This window comes from Erythrolamprus reginae, chromosome Z (genome assembly GCF_031021105.1).
Source record: "Erythrolamprus reginae isolate rEryReg1 chromosome Z, rEryReg1.hap1, whole genome shotgun sequence".
Lineage (NCBI taxonomy): Eukaryota > Metazoa > Chordata > Lepidosauria > Squamata > Dipsadidae > Erythrolamprus > Erythrolamprus reginae.
Window position 1 is genome coordinate 138004164 of NC_091963.1, and position 20339 is coordinate 138024502.

The 20339-nt window shown below is 44.6% G+C and overlaps 2 protein-coding genes across 3 annotated transcripts in view; both read right to left on the minus strand.

The window, feature by feature from the left end:
- Nucleotides 1-1631, minus strand: part of ORAI3 (ORAI calcium release-activated calcium modulator 3) — a 28597-nt gene extending 26966 nt beyond the window's left edge. Inside the window, exon 1 of the mRNA XM_070726803.1 lies at nucleotides 1018-1631. Coding sequence (XP_070582904.1) covers nucleotides 1018-1272 — 255 coding nt within the window. The 5' untranslated portion in view covers nucleotides 1273-1631. The remainder of the gene's footprint in view (nucleotides 1-1017) is intronic.
- Nucleotides 1632-15427: 13796 nt separating this feature from the next.
- The window catches only part of FBXL19 (F-box and leucine rich repeat protein 19), a 50602-nt gene continuing 45690 nt past the window's right edge, over nucleotides 15428-20339 (minus strand). For both annotated transcript variants that reach the window (XM_070726800.1, XM_070726801.1), the window contains one exon: nucleotides 15428-19317. In XM_070726800.1, the coding sequence (XP_070582901.1) occupies nucleotides 19100-19317 (218 nt within the window). In that variant the 3' untranslated portion in view covers nucleotides 15428-19099. The remainder of the gene's footprint in view (nucleotides 19318-20339) is intronic.

Here is a 20339-nt window from a genome sequence, read left to right on the forward strand (position 1 = left end):
AAGAACGGACTTAAAACTGTTTTTTTCACACATACAAACCATGGCAGCATCTCCAGGGTTACATGATCAGAATTCAGGTGCTTGGCAACCGACTCATTTTTATGACAGTAGCAGAAACCAAGGGCCATTGGATCACTTTTTGCAACCTTGTGACAAGCAAAGTCAACAGGGGATAGAGATTCACTTAACAACGGTGTTGTTATTAATTTAACCAGCACGGTGAGTGAATTGCTTAACTGCAGCAAGAAATGACGTCAAATGGGGCAAAACTCACTTAGGCAAATACCTCACTTAGCAACATAAATTTATGGCTCCACTCTGGTCATATCTTGAGGAATACCTGTATTTATGACAGTTGGCTAGGATAGGCAAAGTTGGCTCTTCTAGGACTTGTGGACTTCAACTCCCAGAATTCCCGAATCAACTGTGCAAGAAATGACATCAAATAGGGCAAAACTCACTTAGGCAAATACCTCTTAGCAACATAAATTTGGGGCTCCACTCTGGTCATATCTTGAGGAATACCTGTATTTATGACAGTTGCGATATCCCAGGGCGAGGATAGGCAAAGTTGGCTCTTCTAGGACTTGTGGACTTCAACTCCCAGAATTCCTGAGTCAACTGTGCCAGCTCAGGAATTCTGGGAGTTGAAGTCCAGAAGAGCCAACTTTGCCTACCCCTGTCCCAGGGTCATGTGATGTCCATTTGCGACAAGCGGGGATTCCACATTCACTTAACAATGTGAAACTAATTCAACAAGCTCCGTGATTCTCTTAGCAAGAATGGGACAAACGTCACTTACCAAACGTTTCACTTAGCAACAGAAATGAACGTAACACCGAGGACTGCCTGGATTTGTCGGCGATGCGCCCACAAGACACATGGCCCAGGGCAGCGCGGACCACCGGATAGAGCGAGCCCACCCTTATACACACACATACATACACTCACGCACACACTCCGACCGCCGGGTCAATCCGGACGGCAGGCGCTTCCCTCCCGTCTCCCCACACTCACCATGGCGAAGCCGGAGAGCAGAGCCGACGTGCGGCTGGAGGCTTTGAGCTTGGCCCGGCTGAGATAAAGCCGCCGCCAATTCAGGGCGTGCAGCGAGTGCTGGTTGGCGCTCATCAGCTCCAGGTAACTTCGCCGGACAAACTCCCGGTAAGTGGCGGAGACGCCCAGCGGCTCCGACGACTCAGGGTTCAGCGGTTCCCGCTCCCCTTCCGCGCCTTCGCCCTCCGGCGCCTCGGCTCCCCCGCCGGGTTTCATCGGAGCTGCAGACGAAGGCGGGCGGTTGGCAAGCACTTGAGGGGCGGCAGGCAGGCAGGGGCGCGCCCGCCTTCGCCCGCCGGGCCGAGCAAGCGGGACACGGACCGACCCCTCGGGGAAAGCGAGCCGAGCCGAGCGTGGACCGGGAGAAGAAGTGCGAAGTGCCCGGCTCACCTTTCCGGGCGAGGCCAGAAGCGAATTGCACGGAGGCAGCAGATCCCGAAGGATCAGAGCCGGCGGAGAGCGCCCGAAGACCTGCAGGGAAAGGAGGGAGATCCCGCCGAAACCCGGACGCGGAGCAGCGCCGGGGGCAAAAGTTGCGATTCGCGCACGGGCGGCTGCGCTGATGGGTGGGGCGAGGGAGGCCGGACCGACAGACGGGGCGGGCGGGGAGAAGCAGCGGGGATTTGCTCTGGGGCTTAAAGGGGAAGCGGCGAGGGAAAGGGGCGGCGGCAACCAGCCGCGGAAGTTGCTACTCCGCTGGGTTGCTTTGCTGGACGTCGCCAAAGTGCAACATGTCTGGCTGGGAAGCTGAGCAGGTTGCTGGAGATTTGACCGGAGACCACCAGGCGATGCACGCCAGGGAATACAGCCAAAACAATCAATCTGGGAGAAAGCGGTGCCAAACCACTTCTGTAGAACGTGACCGGAACACTCTTGTAAGGTTTTGTCCCAAAGGTGCTTTTTCAATTGGACTTTATTCTGGGTCTTTTTTTTTTCTTGAAAGACATTTGGCTTCTCACCCAAGAAGCTTCCTCAGCTGAAGAAGCTTCTTGGATGATAAGCGAAACAAAGCAAAGCAAAGTTTTAGAAATCTCCTAAGAGGTCAGTAAGGGCTGTGCATAAGTGCACCAGAGTGCCTTCCATCCCTGTCCTAAAGTTTCTCTTTGTCCTAAAGTTTCTCTTTTACTAGTATCAAATATTATTATACCTTTGTATACCACCATACTTGACAAAACAAATAAATAAATAAAATAAAATAAAGCAAAACAAAACTGAAAGTCAATTTGGATCTTGGAAAAGCACCTTTGGGACAACCATGACCTGGATGACTGAGAATCTCCATAGACATTATTTAAGATTTTAAACTTTTGCTAAATAAAAGCAGGAAATCAACTAGATTGCAGGGGTCTCCAAATTTGGCGACTTTAAGACTTGTGGACTTCAACTCCTAGAATTCTCCAGCCAGCTATGCTAAGCTGGCTAGAGAATTCTGGGAGTTGAAGTCCACAATTGCCAAGTTTGAAGACCTCTGAGCTAGAATATCCAAGTACAGTACATTAATTAAAGCTGGGTGGTACCTTCCCCAAACTTGTCAATGTCTTTGGAATTAGGGAAGTTGTGCAGGACCCCACAAATTCCAACTGGGAACTGCAAATGCAGATTTACTTAGAAGTAGGCCTTCTGTGTCCAGTAAGAATAGAATAGAATATAATTTTGTATTGGCCAAATGTGATTGGACACACAAGGAATTTGTCGGTGCATATGCTCTAAAGATTAGTCTAACAAGGTAATAGAAATGCAGGTGTGATTTTCAACTTGCATACAGCATTACAGAGACAACAGAATAGATATTTTTATTTTATTTATTTATTTATTGGATTTGTATGCTGCCCCTATAAAAGGCTTATTTTAAAATGGGCCACCTGAAATATACCATGTGGATTTTAAAGGGTGAAGCATCTGCTTGAGTTCTTTGCAGGTATAATAGCAGTGACTTTTAACTCTGGCATATTTAAGAATTCCCCAGCCAGCATGTAATGGTTTGGGGCAGCAACTAATCCTTTTTCTTGGATATTCCAGTACATATAATCCCTGGTGGTCTCCTTTCCAAGTATTAGCAACATTGGCCTTATTTAGCTTCCCAGCCAAAACAAGGTCATGAGCCTATGGCCAACAATTTAGATATCTTAAAACTAGAAGTGTGCAAATGTTTCAAGATGAAAATCTCTTAATCCTTACTCCTGAAATGTCTCCAAGTCTTAAATGATTCTGTTCCCAGAACAGTTTTTACAAGATTGTAGGTGAAAGTGAACTTCAGTTTGAGACTGAAATGCTTCGGCCATCAACTGGTGAAGGCGCCAGGCTAGAAGCCAGGGGACTGAGAGTTCTAGTCCTGTTTTAGGCATAAAAATTGGCTGGTTGACTTTTGTCCAATCATTAGAAGACTATGAGTTCTAATCCCACTTTAGGTATGAAAGCCAGTTGACTCTTTGAGTGCTAGTCATTTTTTATCAGCCCAACCCAACTCAAGGGTTGTTATGGGGAAAATAAGAGGAGGAAAGTGTGTTGCATATATAAGCTACCTTGAATTATTTATCAAAATAATAATGACAGCTGCGTGAGCAGTCATGGGCTTGCCAAGGTATGCCCATGTTTTTCCAGCACTCCACGGACTGCACTGGCTGCCAATTGGTTTCCGGACCTGATTCAAAGTGTTAGTTATGACCTATAAAGCCCTACTTCGCATCAGTCCAGAATACCTATGGGACCGCCTTCTGTTGCATGAATCCCAGCGACTGGTTAGGTCCCACAGAGTCGGGCTTCTTCAGGTCCCGTCAACTAGACAATGTCACTTGGCAGGTCCTTCTCTGTGATGGCCCCGGCCCTCTGTAATCAACTCCCCCGAGAGATTTGCACTTCTCCCACCCTCCTTGCCTTTCATAAGAATTTGAAAATGTATTTATGCTGCCAGGCTTGGGGTCACTAGACCCTAGCCTCTGGCCAGTGAATGTGTAGGATGCTGTAGGATGTTTCTGAATGTTTGACTTTTAAATGTTTAGCTTTTTAATATGTTTTAAATTCATTATTTCTGTTAATTGGATTTAGAAGTGTTTTATATATTGTATTTTTATTGAAATGTTGTAAGCCGCCCCGAGTCCATGGAGAGGGGAAGCATATAAATCCAATTAATAAAATAAATAAAAATAAAATAAATGAATAATAAAGTTGGAATGTAAACAAATAAAATAAACTTGGAAGCACATTCAAATTAAACTCTTTCTTCCTTGAACTTTCTTTTGACTTCTATTTGAATGCTCAGAGGTAGCTTTCACATTTGGCAGCTTTTCCTTTTGTTTTGAAAACTGCTGGAGATCAAGTTGCAGAATCCCGCACTTCACCTCTAGTCATGGAAATCCACCCTCTGTGTCCAAAAAAAGCAAATTTCTCTGCCACTTCAGTATTTTATGCAGCTATCATTTGCTACTTAAACCAGGCCAATGTAGGAAGCCAATGTGAGAAAGAAGTTGGAAAAAGGGGGAGAAAACTAGAAAGAGCAAATAAACGGGGCAGGAGCGGTGTGGGAACTGAAGGATTCAATTCTGGGGAAAGGGAAGAGTCAACAGCTTTCAAAATCAGGTGTGTGAATTCAACAGAATTAAACTTGAAACAAGGACATATCATTTTCAAACTGTGACTGTCCCCCTGTGGCAGACATGGGAAGTGCAGGGAACTTTGAAGAAGCTGCCATTCACTGGAGGATTTATTTATTTATTTATTCAATTTTTATGCCGCCCTTCTCCTTAGACTCAGGGCGGCTTACAACATGTTAGCAATAGCACTTTTTAACAGAGCCAGCGTATTGCCTCCACAATCCGGGTCCTCATTTTACCCACCTCGGAAGGATGGAAGACTGAGTCAACCTTGAGCCGGTGATGAGATTTGAACTGCTGACCTTCAGATCTACAGTCAGCTTCAGTGGCCTGCAGTACAGCACTCTACCTGCTGCACCACCCCGGCTCATTGCTAACACTTGCCATGTTTTCTCCTGGTTTAAGCAGCTTCTAATGAATTTCACATATTTTTTTGTACCATCAATAGAGACAAGGATGAGCGATCTATCTATCAGAATGGTGCATACAGTCCACTTTGCCTAAATTGCCAGAGCAGAGAGAAACAGATGTTGCATTATTTATTTATTATTTATTTATTTATTTATTGGATTTCTATGTCGCCCCTCTTCGAGGACTCGGAGTCCCCACTTACAAAGTATCCCCATTTACAAAGTTATACATAACATCTAGGGGAGGAGGGAAAATAGTGGAATTTACTTTTTTTACATAGTGTACATCCTGTGTGAGTTGATAAACTTACAAGAACATCAGAAGGCAGCATGTGACCTGTTTCCTCCTATTATTGGGACTCATTATATGTATACAACCAGATATTTGAGGAGAGCTGAAATTGTAGGGTCTCCTGCTTGAGCAAGGGGTTGGACTAGAGCAGTGTTTTTCAACCAGTGTGCCGTGGCACACTAGTGTGCCGCGAGACATGGTCAGGTGTGCCGCGAAGAAGGAAGCTCAGGTTCCGGTCTTGCAATTTTTTGCTGAGAGAGAGAGTGTGTGAGAGAGAGAAAGAAAGCAAGAGAGAGAGAAAGAGAGAAAAAGAAAGCAAGAGAGAGAGAAAGAGAGAGAGAGAGAGAAAGCAAGAGAGAGAGAAAAGAGAAAGAGAAAGCAAGAGTGAGAGAGAAAGAGAGAAAGAAAGCCAGAGAGAGAGAAAAGGAGAGGAAGGGAGAGAGAGAGAAATGAGCAAAAAGGGGAGGAAAAAAGAGAAATGAGAAAATGATTGAGACAGAGAATGAGAAGAAAGAGAGAGAAACAAAAGAGAGAGAGAAGTGACTCTTGATTTAAAGCATATGATAAAAAGCACCCAAAAGAATGAGAGAAAAACCCCAGCCCTCACCTGTTTTTGGAAATGGTTCAAGAGTGTGTATACACACACACACACAAGGGGGGGGGAGGAGACAGGGATGGAAAAAGAGAGGATGTCATTTTGTGTCATTTTGTGTCATTTTGGTTGGTGGTGTGCCCCAGGATTTTGTAAATGTAAAAAATGTGCCGCGGCTCAAAAAAGGTTGAAAATCACTGGACTAGAGGATCTCCAAGGTCCCTTTCGGCCAAAGTTGGGTTCCTCCGGTTTGGACCAGTTCACCCGAACCCATAGAGACATCACAATAACATCACGGATCCAGTTTGGTTGGTGCTGGTCCGTGGGCACAGCCATCTTTTTAAATTTTTTTTTAACCTTCTGTGCATGTGCAGAAACCGAGTTTATGGCACTGTGCATACATCACTATCTTATTTTCAGCTTTTTTATTTATTTATTGTTTTGCACATGTGTGAAGGAAATGAACCAACTGCAAGGTAAGTTAGAACCCATCTCTGCTTTCAGCTCTATTCTGATTTTGAGCCTCAGAGAAAGTTACTTGAGTAACTTCATGGCATCGGACCAGAATATCTCCGAGACCGCCTCCTGCCGCACGAATCCCAGCGACCGATTAGGTCCCACAGAGTGGGCCTTCTCCGGGTCCCGTCAACTAAACAATGCCGGTTGGCGGGTCCCAGGGGAAGAGCCTTCTCTGTGGCGGCACCGGCTCTCTGGAACCAACTCCCCCCGGAGATTAGAACTGCCCCTACTCTTCCTGCCTTCCGAAAACTCCTTAAGACCCACCTTTGCCGTCAGGCATGGGGAAACTAAACATCTCCCCTGGGCATGTTAAATTTATATATGGTATGTTTGTGTGTGTGTTTGCTATTACATGGGGTTTTCTTAAATCGTTTAATATTTTAATTAATTGGATTGTTGTGACTGTTTTACTTGTTGTGAGCCGCCCCGAGTCTTCGGAGAGGGGCGGCATACAAGTCCAACTAATAAATAAATAAACAAACAATACTGTATACAGTAGTCCCTTGCTATACCACGCTTCACCTACTGCGGCTTCACTTCATCGTGGGTTTTCAAGAAATATTAATGAGAAAAATCATTCGCGGATCTTCGCTGGTTCGCGGGTTTCTGAGGAAGTCAATCGGCAGATTTAAACAGCCCGCGGAACTCGATCGGCAGGTTTTTCAAAAAATATATATCTAAAATTGTAAATACTGTATTTAAATACTATATCTAAAATAAATACTGTGTGGGAAGGGTTTATAAACACTTAAAACAATGAAAACTTACCAAACAATTACAATATAAATACTTAAATAAGGACTATCAGTCGATAAATTCCCCATCGCGGATTTCACCTATCGCGGCCGAGTCTGGAACGTAACACCAGCGATAGGTGAGGTCTTACTGTAGACATACTCACTGCCTCCTGGTGGTCTTTTTGGGAATGGCAAATATATTTATGTCAGCTCTCATCCAGCCACTGGACTGTATTTATTGATCAAGCTATAATCTCACCTTTCATTCAGAAGCCCAAAGGAGCATACATACCTCTCCTTCCTCCTGTTTCCTTGCAGAATAACCACAGAGTAGATGGTTGGGCTGAGAGTGACTGGCACCTGGCAGAAGGTGGGCTCCTGACCTACCCCACCCCTTAACCCCACTGGCTTTCATCTTGCTCCAATGCCAGACTCATAAAGCTCCTGAATACTTCCTGCACCCATTAGCCATCTTGGTTATTGAGGTTTGATGATGGCCACTATTTCTTTCAGAACTGGATTGAGGAGAAGGTGGCTACCTTAAGAACGATCTAAATTTTACTAAAGCAACGATGAGTCTTGCAGTATTATAAAAATATCATGATATAATGCAGTGATGGCAAACCTTTTTTCCCGTGCCATAGGTTTGCCATCACTGATATAATGATTCTGATATAATGTGTCATTGATTGACATCTACCCATCCAGAGAGTCTCATCTCAGTCAAGCAATGAATTAAAATGGACAGCCTTCCACCAAAAATAGGCTTCCATAAATGTGTTTTGCCTCAAGATACCCACATGATCCTTAGTTGTTTCTCCTAGGACTCACAAAATGTAGAAAGACACAACTGAACACAGCACAAGTTCAACCACTATTCGTGAAAGAGCATGTGCGAGTGCCCATACCCATAATTCAATGCCTGTAGAAGGCGAAAACAGCTTCCCCCGCCCGCTGAAGGCCCTCTGGAGGCTGGAAACGGACTATTTCCCAACTCCTGGTGGGCCCAATAGGCTTGTGTTTCACCATCCACAGGCTCCAAAGGCTTCCCTGGAGCTAGAGGAGGGTAAAAACACCCACCCCCACCCCCAGAGGCTCTCTGAAAGCCAAAAACGCCCTGCCAGATCCTCTGTGTGAGCTAAAATTCAGCTGACTGGCGCACACATGCACATTGGAGCTGAGCCAGGGCAACAGCTCATGTGCAAGCAGATATGGTTTCATAGGTTTGCCATCACTGATATAATGATTCTGATATAATGTGCCATTGATTGACATCTACTCATCCAGAGAGTCTCATCTCAGTCAAGCAATTAATTAAAATGGACAGCCTTCCACAAAAAATAGGCCTCCATAAATGTGTTTTGCCTCAAGATACCCACATGATCCTTAGTTGTTTCTCCTAGGACTCACAAAATGTAGCAAGACACAACTGGACACGGCGCACAAGTTCAACCACTATTCGTGAAAACAGATGCATAATGGAAGACACAGCTACCTCCAAGACAGCAAGACCTTCTTGTCCATTAGGCTCAATATTGTCCAGATAAGAAGGTGAGTCTAAGGAGAAGAGCTGCATTTTTTAAAAAAATATTAAATAAATAAATAAATAAATAAATAAATAAATAAATAAATAAATAAATAAATAAATTTTAAAAAAATCTCAGCAAGATTTCAGAAGAAACTCTTCCCCATCCTTATCCGGAGGAAACAGAAATTAAACCTTGGATTTTTTGCTGTCAACTTTGATAGTTCTACCAGCCTACATTAGTTCATGTCCACGATGAAATCTACTTACCTTCCCTACAAGTTCAGAAGCACACAATTTGTGTGTGTATGCTCATTTCACTTGTGCTATGCAGGTTTTTTTTTAAAAAAATGATGGCATCAAGGCGGAGTCTCACGCTACAGCCGCTACCAGTTCGAACCACCAGCGGCCATCACTACCAGTACAGTGTTCCCTCAATTTTCGCGGGTTCGAACTTCGCGAAAAGTCTATACCACGGTTTTTCAAAAATATTAATTAAAAAATACTTTGCGGTTTTTCCCCCTATACCACGGTTTTTCCTGCCTGATGACATCATATATCATCACCAAACTTTCATCCACCTTTAATAAATATTTTTTTAATAAACTTTAATAAAGAAACATGGTAAGTAATAATCTAAAAGGTTGCTAAAGAAATGGGAAATTGCAATTTAGGGGTTTAAAGTGTTAAGGGAAGGCTTGTGATACTGTTCATAGCCAAAAATAGTGTATTTACTTCCGCATCTCAACTTTGCGGAAATTCAACTTTCGCAGGCGGTCTCAGAACGCATCCCCCGCGAAAATCGAGGGAACACTGTATTCCTGAACCAGGCCGAACTGGTAGCATTTCACCCCTGGTTCATGTCCTATTTAAGCAGGTTCCTAAAACCTCATTCTGCAAAGTCAGATTTGCCAGAGAACATTGGCTTGTAGCTTGTCACCCAACAACCTTTGTCTTGTTTTGCAAGGGGAACAAGTGCTTCCGAAAATTAGAAAAGTATGTTGACTTTTCTTAAGAATTTTCCTTCTTAGCAAAAAACAGAAGTCATTCTGCCTCTACTTCCTCCTTGAGGGGTGAAGAAAGTGTCAGGATATAAACCTGAAGTATTTTTCCCCGTACAGTAGAAGTAACGTGAATGTTGAATCATGGTGCTTTAGCAGAATGATGGAATCTTTTCTATTATCTGATTGGTATATAATATAATACATCTTTTGTGTGGGTGAGATCTGGTCTGGTTTGATGTTTGGTTTAGTGTTCTTGTTAGATCGGTAAACCAGGCTGGACACATTGTAGTTAAATCAGGTACACCGGGCTGGACACGTTATTAACAATTAACTGGAACCGCAGCAAGTGATTGCTAACAGGCTGGGCACAAGAAGCACCCTAAAATAACGGCACACTTTTAAAAAAAGTTCAACAAGGTAGGTGTGGCTATGACAGCCATTTAAAACTGGCAGCAGCTATCCAATCAGCAGTTGGTATTCAAATGGCAGCGGCCAGTATGCAAATTTCCTTGGACAGAACAGTTCTCATTTTAAAGGCGGTTCTTGCCAGTGGACTGGCTAACCAGCCTTATGACATGTAACCTTACCTGAATAAATTATTCCTTGAAGGAGAGTCCGACATGAGTTAAATCAAAGGAAAATCTGATAAAAATTCATAGAGATAAGGTACTAACATCCCTAATCTACAACTGAGTTAAAAAAACGGAACCCTTTGACTTGTGGACTTCAATTTCCAGGATTCCTGAGCCAATCATGCTAGCTCAGGAATTCTGGGAGTTATCATGTCCCCCCTAGCCCTTCTTTTTACTAGACTATCCATGCCCAGTTCTAGCAACCTTTTCTCGTATGGCCTGGTCTCTAGTCCCTTTATCATTTTAGTTGCTCTTTTCTGCACCTTTTCCAGAGTCTCTATATCTCTTTTGAAGTGTGGTGACCAGAACTGGATGCAATACTCCAGGTGCGGTCTGACCAGGGCCTTGTAGAGTGGTATTATTACCTCTCTGGTCTTGGAGTGTATCCCCCTGTTCATGCAGCTTAGGATTGTGTTGGCTTTTTTAGCCGCTGCTGCACATTGCTGGCCCATGTTTAGCTGGTTATCCACCAAGACTCCAAGATCCCTTTCACAGTCACTTATGGTGAGTGTGGTTTCACCCAGTTTGTATGCATGTTTTGGGGTGTTTTTTTTTGCCTAGGTGCAGGATTTTACTTTTCTCTACATTGAACTTCATTTTGTTCATTTCGGCCCACTGTACAAGTCTGTCTAGATCTTTCTGTATCCTGTGCCTATCCTCTGGGGTGTTGGCCAATGCTGCCAGCTTGGTTTTCTTATTTTGGCTAATTCTCTCCCCCGCCCCACACACCTTCTAATGGGGTAGATTAAATACTGTTTGGAGTTGATCTTCCACATGTCCCAGGTAAAGTGGAAAGGCTGACTTCAAATGATAATAATAAGCTAAGCCTTGCCAAAGCATCACACAACTAATAGTAATACATTTAAAGAGGATTATGACTATGTTTTTAATCCTCCTAGAATCTTGTGGGGTTTTTTGGCACATCTGCAACCATTTCTTTATTTTTTAATAATCTTCATCTGAGGTATTTAAAAAAAACAACAACATATGAGGATCGCCTAGAAAGTAATGCACCGCATTTCCCCCCCTCAGCCTACAGTAATGGTACAAATGCAAAACTTTAGATATACATTATTTGAATTGTCAGGAGTGTGTGTATACATTTTGTGTTTCTTCAGACAGATAACATAGCTGCAGCAGTGTTTCAAAATGGCGTCTGACTGTAAGTGATTTTTTTTGGCATAGTTCTGAGTATTCAAATATGTTACCATGTTCTCTTTTAATCTGGACCTCTTGAAGGCATGTAACGTCTGCATTCTGTTTATAACTCGTTCTGCCGCACGAATCCCAGCGACCGATTAGGTCCCACAGAGTGGGCCTCCTCCGGGTCCCGTCAACTAAACAATGTCGGTTGGCGGGCCCCAGGGGGAGAGCCTTCTCTGTGGCGGCACCGACTCTCTGGAACCAACTCCCCCCGGAGATCAGAACTGCCCCTACTCTTCCTGCCTTCCGTAAACTCCTCAAAACCCACCTTTGCCGTCAGGCATGGGGGAACTAAACATCTCCCCTGGGCACATTTAATTTATACATGGTATGCCTGTGTGTGTGTCTGTTAGCATATGGGTTTTTTTAAATCTTTAAATATTTTAATTAATTGAATTATTTATGATTTGTTTTACACTTGTTGTGAGCCGCCTCGAGTCTTCGGAGAGGGGCGGCATACAAATCCAAATAATAAATAAATAATAAATAAAATAAATAATATCTGATCAGTACAGTATTTTCTTCCTTTTAATTGAGGAGTTCAAACCATTTATGTTCAGTGAGATTAAATGTATTTCTCCTTCATTTCTTTCTCACTTTGATAGTTCTTTTGGGCCCTTTCCTTAATTCTGCATGAGCTGTCATTCCTTCTCTTTCGTTTCTATTATCCGGAGAGGGGCGGCGTACAAATCTAATAAATAAATAAATAAATAAATAAATCCTCTCTCTTCTCTCCTGTTCTAACAATTTCTCTTCTGATCTTTGCTCCTCCAAACTTCCTTCCCTCCCCCTCCTGTTTACTATCTTGTTCTTCTTCCCCTTTAACATATTGGTCATAGAAGTCACTCATTTCTTCTATGGACTCTATTCTAAATCTCTTTCCTAACTGTTACTAACATTGCATGATTGAACTGGTATGATTGGTTTTTCAATATTGGATTTTTAGATTGTAATTTTAAATTTAATTAGATTTGCCATTGTACTGCATTGTTATATTATATGCTGTTAGCCGCCCCAGGTCCTCAGAGAAGGGCGGCATAAAAATCTAATAAATAAATAAATTCCTTCTGGAACCAACTACCTAAACATTACTTTTTGTTTTATGAGAGGGTCTTTCGCAGCACTGCGATTTGGGTCCTGGTTAGGTCTGGAAAGTGCTGCGCCAGAGAGAAACAGTATTCAACCCGTTGCTCTCTGCCTGGCTTTCCGGATGGGACTTACACAGAGAAACAGCCTGGTTGAAGGCCGGTACTTTCAGTGCCCACAAAGAACTGACTTTGGATCAGTTTTGGAGCTTGTTTTCAAGCCTGGGCTAAAAACTATTGCAACAGCCCAGGCTTGAAAATGCAGACCTAGGGCCGAGGAGCGGTCCTCTCCAACCAGCTCCAAAAACTGTTCCAAGTGTCAGTTCCTCATGAGGTCTAGCATGCCTTCCCCACTGCCACTAGGCGTGGATGGCAAGATTGGGAGCCTGGTGGGGACAGCGGGGGCCCCATGGCAACTAGGCTGCAGGCAGTGCGATCTGGAATGGAGCCGCAACAGGCCTTGGTGGCTTAGCCAGCCAGGCGAGCTTGGTGAGGATGGTGGAGGGGCCACAGCAAGGTCCGGGAATGGGGCGGGGGGGGGGGAACCAGCACAATCATGAAAAACAAACAAATAAAGCCGAGAACAAAATGTAGACGCATGCACAGTGCCAGAATCTTGGCTTCTGTGCATACTCAGAAGGAAAAATCCACAATTTTTTTTTAAATTTTTTTTAAATAAAGGAGATGGCGGTGTCCATGGACTGCCATCAATCCATCCAGCTTGGTAACATCATTGTGACATCACCAGTGGGTTGCTGCCAGTTCGGGCGAACCAGTTCGAACTGGGAGGAACCCACCCCTGATGCAAACACATCCAGTGTGTAACACTAAGGCCTAAGAGAGGCCTAAGGCCTGTAAAACTTCTAATTGTTCCTAAAATGAACTGAGTTACAGTGCAGTAGCAGCTGTCACCTCAATCTATTCCCCAGAAGGCTGTTGTGAGAAAAGGATACTTTTGTCCATCATCCTTGGCTTTTTTCAAGACACACATTTAATCCAAAACAAGGGCCGGTATCTCACTGGCCCCCCTTGCCCTCCTCTTTAGAATTACCCCTTGAGAAGTGCCTAATTTTGGTGCAAATATGGAGAACCTTTTTGTCTCGTGTTGTGACTTCTTCCTGCAAATGACAACTGTTACAGAAATCTAAGAGAGGCACCCATTAAAGCAGGGGGTCCCCAAACTTGGCAACTTTTAAGAATTGTGGACTTTAACTCCCAGAATTTTCCAACCAGCTATGCTGGAGAATTCTGGAAGTCCACAAATCTTAAAGTTGACAAGTTTGATGACCTTTGCCTTAAAAGAAACAGGGTACAGATTCACACCTATGGCTTTCCTTCAATTTTAATTTAACTGATTAAAGGTATCTCCTGTACCATCAGTCCCTGAACCAGAACACCCCCCCCCCAAGGCAGCATTGCTAACAATAACAGTAACGGAAAAAAAACCAAAATAAAACCTTTGAAAAAACCAAAAGAAGAGTTTATAAAAAAATATTTCCAGAAAATATAAAATAGAAACCCATTGAAAATTAAAAAAGAAAATAATAATTAACATTCCCCCCGAAACATTTCTTTTTATTCACAACATTTCTTTTGCAAGGAGATAGAAAGGAATATATGTTTTGAATGTGCATGATATGTGTGTAAAAGGAAGGGGGAGGGAATAATGAAAAACAGGCTTTTAAGATCAAAACACTTCCGGGTTTTTTTGATTTTTTTTTTTTTTGTTTATATAGCAAACAGTTATTATACAATAATCGAACCCCTGAAATTCAGATTGGAACCTGGTCTCACTTCCCCCTCCCTCCCCACGTGTAGAGTCCCAAGGGGCCGGGATGGAGATATGTAGGTCAAACAACACGGAGACGCATCGCTCCAAAAATTGGATTTTTACACTTTTTTTTTAAATTTCACCCCCTTGCTTTCTTTCCCATCCCCAGCAGTCTTTGTCTTGATTTCTAGGTGAGGAGCAATAAGAGTCTATTGAAGATTAAAGTTTGTAGCTGGAGGGTAAACAATTGGCGGGAGATGATATTGGCGGTGGAAATACAGCTTTGGTCCACTGAGTTGAGCGGGGGGGGGGGATGCGTGGGGCATGTTTGTGTGTGTGTTTCTGTGGGTTGGGGAGACCTATTGGAATAGCTCAGCCGTACCCAACGTGATCTTCTCTAAGGGATGGTGGACCACGACATCTACCATTTGCAGCCAACAAACAGGCTGGTTGAAAACACCAGGATATAGACTCCGACACAACTGAGGTTCAAGGTTGATGGGAGTCTTGGAATACTTTCTGAAGCTAAATCGGGGGTTAGAGACACCAGACACGTTTCTCCGTGTTCCTTTTCCACTCGGATTGAGACGGGCCTGCTCCCTGATGCAAGCGCCTGTCTTTGGAGTGATAATGGGTGAGGAAAACTGAGGTGAGGGTTAGGGCGATGGAAGGGAAGAGCGATCACTTGTGTCCATCTCTACCCAGCACTGAGCCATGGATGCCTCTCCACACCGGTGTAGTGGGCTTCCTGCCCAACATGTGCAGTCCCTAAAGCGGAAATCTATAGCAGGGAGTTGGCAGTGATGGCCCCTTTACGACCCAGGGACTTCCAACTCCCAGAATTTACGAGCCAACATGGCTGCCTCACGACTTTTGGCAGTTGACGTTCATGGATTCAAAAGGGGCCGTAACTGCCCCACCTTCACTCTAGAAGAGTAATGCAAACCCTGGGATGGCATTCCCACATTTTCCCTCTCACTCTTCACCGTTTCTTTTTTTAAACCTGAGGTATTTTTCTTTTCTTTTTCTTTTTTCTTCAAGAGATAAACATCCATTTAAAAAAAAAAGACAATGGTAAAAAAATTTAAAAACCCTCAAACGATATGCTTGAAAAAAAGCACTTCCCTCCTCTTCTGAGGAGAAGCAGACGAGGTGGGAGGGTCACCATGGCAGCCCCCCCCCCTCTCTAAATATCTGGATCTAGATGGCTCTTCCCTCTTAGTGTACACATCTCCTTTTACACGAAGGAGAAACAAAGAATGGAGGCCCCAAACCAATGAGGAGGCTGGTTGTGAGGAGTCAAACTCAGATTCCTTGTTTGCACCATGGAGTGTGGGAATGGGACATGGGCAGGATCACTAAATTGAGGAACAGGCTATACAGTACATATTTATGCTGTGCCATAAGGTCTGGAAAAGAGACATTGACACCCTCCCTCAAATATACAATATTTCCACCCAAACGTAGCCCCAAAGCTTCCACTCCTCAAAATTGTTTTAATACTTGTTCCGTTAAGAGTTGCGAGTAAAGGACAGAACACTCCGAGGCAGAAGAGAGAGAGAGAAAGAGAGAGAGAAAAAGAAACCCTCCAGAAATGGAGTTGGAGGAGGGAGAAACAATTAAGGTACCTTGTCCCTCTTTGGTTAATGGAGTGAGAGGGAAGGATTTCGTTGAATCAGACAAATAAAAAATAAAAAAATAAAAAAAGGAAACAACAAAACCAATATTCTCAAAACAATTTAAAAAAGCACCCAACAGAACCGTAAAAATAATAAAAAAAACACAACCCAACACCTAAAACCTCGCCTCCGATTCCACAAGCTATCGCTGCGTTTTTTTTTCAAGTAATGCTTTAGTAACAAATGAACGTTCAAGTATATATTAAAAGAAATAAAAAAGGATATGTGACCAAATTTTAAATCAGTCTTGTGCCATCCTCACCCCCACCAAGACGCAGAGAAAGGCGGTGCCTGTCTGATGCCATCTGAAAAAAATCCAGATGTAGCACAGGGTCAGAAGTATGACGGGCAGGGCAAGGGAAGGAAAAAGAAAGGGAGAGGAAGAGAGGAAAGAGAAGGGAGGGAAGAGGAAGGGAGGAAAGAAGAACTTTTTGAAAAAGAGGGGGGGGGGACAACAAAAAAATTATAATCCTATTCTAGCCAAGAGAGAGGAGGGTCGCTGGACTGGATGAACAATCTCTTTTGCTGCACTTCCCCCAATCCAGCCGAGACCGTTTCTAGCAACGCAAAAAGGACGGCAGTAAAATAAAATAAAATGGGATGGTGGGAAAGACAGGAGAGGACAAATGAAAGAATGAAAAGAGAAATGGAACAGAACTGGGCACCTATTTTGTTAGGAAGAATGAGTCCCCACTTGACCCAAAAGACGAACGTGGCCCAAAAGGGATGGAGAGAGCAGCATTGCGCAACATGCTCCCATCTCCAAGCAGGAGGAGCAAAAAATGACCGACGGCAGGCCCTGCATCGGTCCAGGACATTCGTTTTGCACCACTTTTTCTTTTCTACAGTATTTCTCTCCACCCTTCACCTTTAAAAGAAAATAGAGAGGGGGGAGGAATCCCACATGCATACATACCCAAGCACACACACGCACACCCAAATTGGGGGGGGGGGGGGGGCTTCAAGTTTGAGATTTGGAGGCTGCGGAGAGCGGCCGGAATTAAGAAAAGGCCCAGCCGACTCCTGCTCAACCATAGTTGGCACTGTGGGTAAGGAATGCAGGCAGACCTCCCCTCACTGTCCCCAAAGTGGTTATTAAAGCTTAGGGCCCAAAATAATAAAAACCAAGAAGGAAAGGGAAGGTCGGAGGGGAGGAGAGGGGGAGGGAAGCCGCGAGGATTTTTTTTCTGTCCAGAATAGAAAAAAAAAGAGAATTTCTAAGAGAAACAGGAAGGAAGCACCCTTTCTGGGAAGAAGTGCCGGGAAGCCTTGTGAAAAAGCCGTTCCACAGAAGGTGATGCAAACACAGTTTGAATAGAGAGAGCTGCAACCTGCCAAAGGTGGGATCAAAACAGCCTGGGAGAGAATTTCCTCCAGGTAAAAAGCCCAGGGACATGAAACAATACTGTACATTTGTGAGGGGGGGGGGGGGGAGAGTTCAACCTCAGCAATTTTTTAAGACATGTGGACTTCAATTCCCAGAATTCGTGCTGGCTGAGGAATCCTGGGAGTTGAAGCCCCCATATTTTAATGCTCGAGAAACACTGGGCTGAGCAGACACACTGCCCAAGAGCTGAGGGGTCTTAGAGGCAGAGGGAAGAGCGGAATTTTAAGACCTTTCCTCATGCCAACACATGCCAAGTGAGATGGGGGGGGGGGGGGAGATAGCGCCTCCCTTTCACACATGCTACAAGTTTAGTTTTACACCTTTCTTTTTGACAAAGCATTCTGCCTTGTCATTTTGCTCCTTAAGCAAAACTCTTCTATCTCCTCACCTGCAGTCCACACTGGTCCAAAGCAGCGAAGACACACACTGACGTGTGTGTTTATGTGTGCGTGTGTGTCTGGGATGAAAGTTGGTAAAGGGGGAGAGGGCCAAAGCTTGGCGAAAGGACTGCGTCCACACGTGTGGCTTGCGAGCGCATGCATATGTAGGTTTGATGCATAAACAAGACAGCAGCAGGTACACTGTGCGTACGGAATGCAGCAGATGTGTTTCACAGGTGTGGGCATCCAGTGAGGCACCAGGAGTCAACATTTCGGGGGGCTGCACCCCCAGGAGGTCTCAGCTGCATACCGGGAAGGAAGAGTGAGGAGAAGAGATTCTAGAGGGAAGGATACCTATGGAGATGTTTTTCTGGCCTCCCAACTGATGGGAGAGGAGAGAATTAAGGGTACGTAGGGCAGGAAGCAGATCAAATGGATGTGATACGGCTCCAGGAACCACCCCGTGCTGTGGAAAAGAGGCAGGAGGGAGCCACAGTGGGGAGAAAAGACCAGGGCAAAGGAATCTGGGAATCAGCTGCCTGGTTCTTGCTTGGCCCCCTTGGAAAACCACACTGCTGATGCACCACTGGGAAGAGAGGAAAAGGAACTGGGGGGGGCAGGCTGACAAGCACGCACACACACACAAGCACCCTTTAAAAATAATCAAGGCAGCATGTGGGAAGAGGGAGGACCGATGAGGATGGAGTGCACATTTGCATTGGGCGAGGGATGGGGCTGGAAAAAAAAACCCCACGCTGTTAATCTATCCGACCCCATCAAAAGAAGCTGCCTTCCTCCCAAGCCACCATTTCAAGGCTGAATGTCAACTCCCACCCTCCCCTGCCGCCCCGAGATAGCGGGGTGTACCAATGGTGGCACAGAAGGATATTTGGAAGAAGGGGAGGGGGGAGAGAGGGGACGACGACGCAGTGCATGGTGGGAGGAATACGCATTTCCCCAGCATTGTAAAGCGACAAGGCTACCTCGGACCCCCACTTACTCCGTGGCTGTCCAGGAAGAAGTGGGTGGAGCAAAAGGCCACCCAGCCCTCAGCGGGCTAGGCCTGGGGAAGGGGGTACGAACACCCCGCTCCCCTCCCCTGCTGCACAAGTAAGAGGGTGGAGATGCCACTCTGGTTCAGTGCATGGCTTTAAGTAAAAAGGTTCTCTCAGAGTCCGTGTCCGACGGTCGGATTGGTGAAGTTGAGTCTTTCTGTGCCTCCACCCCAGGGCGAGTATTAGCTGTCCTTTAGCAGCAATTTCTCCTCGGGGCAACGAAAAGGAGGTGAGGGTGCGCCAGGGGTGGGGGGCACGGCGCCACTGTTGGAGACCGAGTCCTCGGCAAATCGGGCACAGGCCTCCGTCGTGATGTGGTGACAGGAACGCAGGTCGATACGGGAGAGGCGTGGGCAGCGGCGGAAAAGGGGCAGACACTGATCCGTCAGCCGGTTACATCCTGTCAGGGCAGGAAGAAGGAATAGCAATAAGATTTATATATTCTCCCGCAGTATTTTAGAGTAGGGGTTCCCAACACTTGGCCCGTGGACGAGCCGTGGTCCTCAGCATGCCAGAACCAGGCCCGTGCAAGCAAGCCGAGCCCCATCCGTGGGATGCACGCAGCATGTAAAATCAAACTCCCTCCGGTCCGTGGAATAACCTGTCTCCATGGGAACTGGTCCCTAGTACATAACTGGTTGGGTTTAGCAATATACACTGCTCAAAAAAATAAAGGGAACACTTAAACAACACAATATAACTCCAAGTAAATCAAACTGTCCACTTAGGAAGCAACACTGATTGACAATCAATTTCACATGTTGTGTGCACATTCAACTTTGTACAGAACAAAATATTCAATGAGAATATTTCATTCACTAAGATCTAGGATGTGTTCTTTGAGTGTTCCTTTTATTTTTTTGGGCAGTATATAAACAAACTATCAACCCATGTTTAAATGAATTATATCACTATAGCTTTAAGAGTTAGTGTTGCAGTTAGCCATTAGAGGGAGCTAGAAGCCCCCCCCCCCTGTTTATTCTCTGCTATTAGTTACGTTCTCTGTGACTTCTTTGTGTTAAATGCTGGTTTATGTATTTGTAAGCTGAACAAGTAAGATATAGTATTGTATATATATTGACTGATTTAACTCTATGACTAGGATTGCTCTTGACTAAGATAAAATAATATTTATACACTTAATGCATCTGGTTTATCTTACTGAACCATTATTCATATCTCTGAGTTATCAGCTGGATATCTGCTAGGCCTCCACGTTTCCTCTGAGCATCCTTGGTAACTGAAGGGTCACTCTGCTCATTCCTTAACACATGGTACTGAAAAGGTTTGGGGCCACTTCTTTATAGAGTGTTCTCTAAGCAGTTCATATAGTATATTGCTGCCAAAATTTGGGTCCTCATTTTACTGACTTAGAAAGGATGGAAGGATGAGTCAACACTGAGCCCTATCAGTGAGAACTCC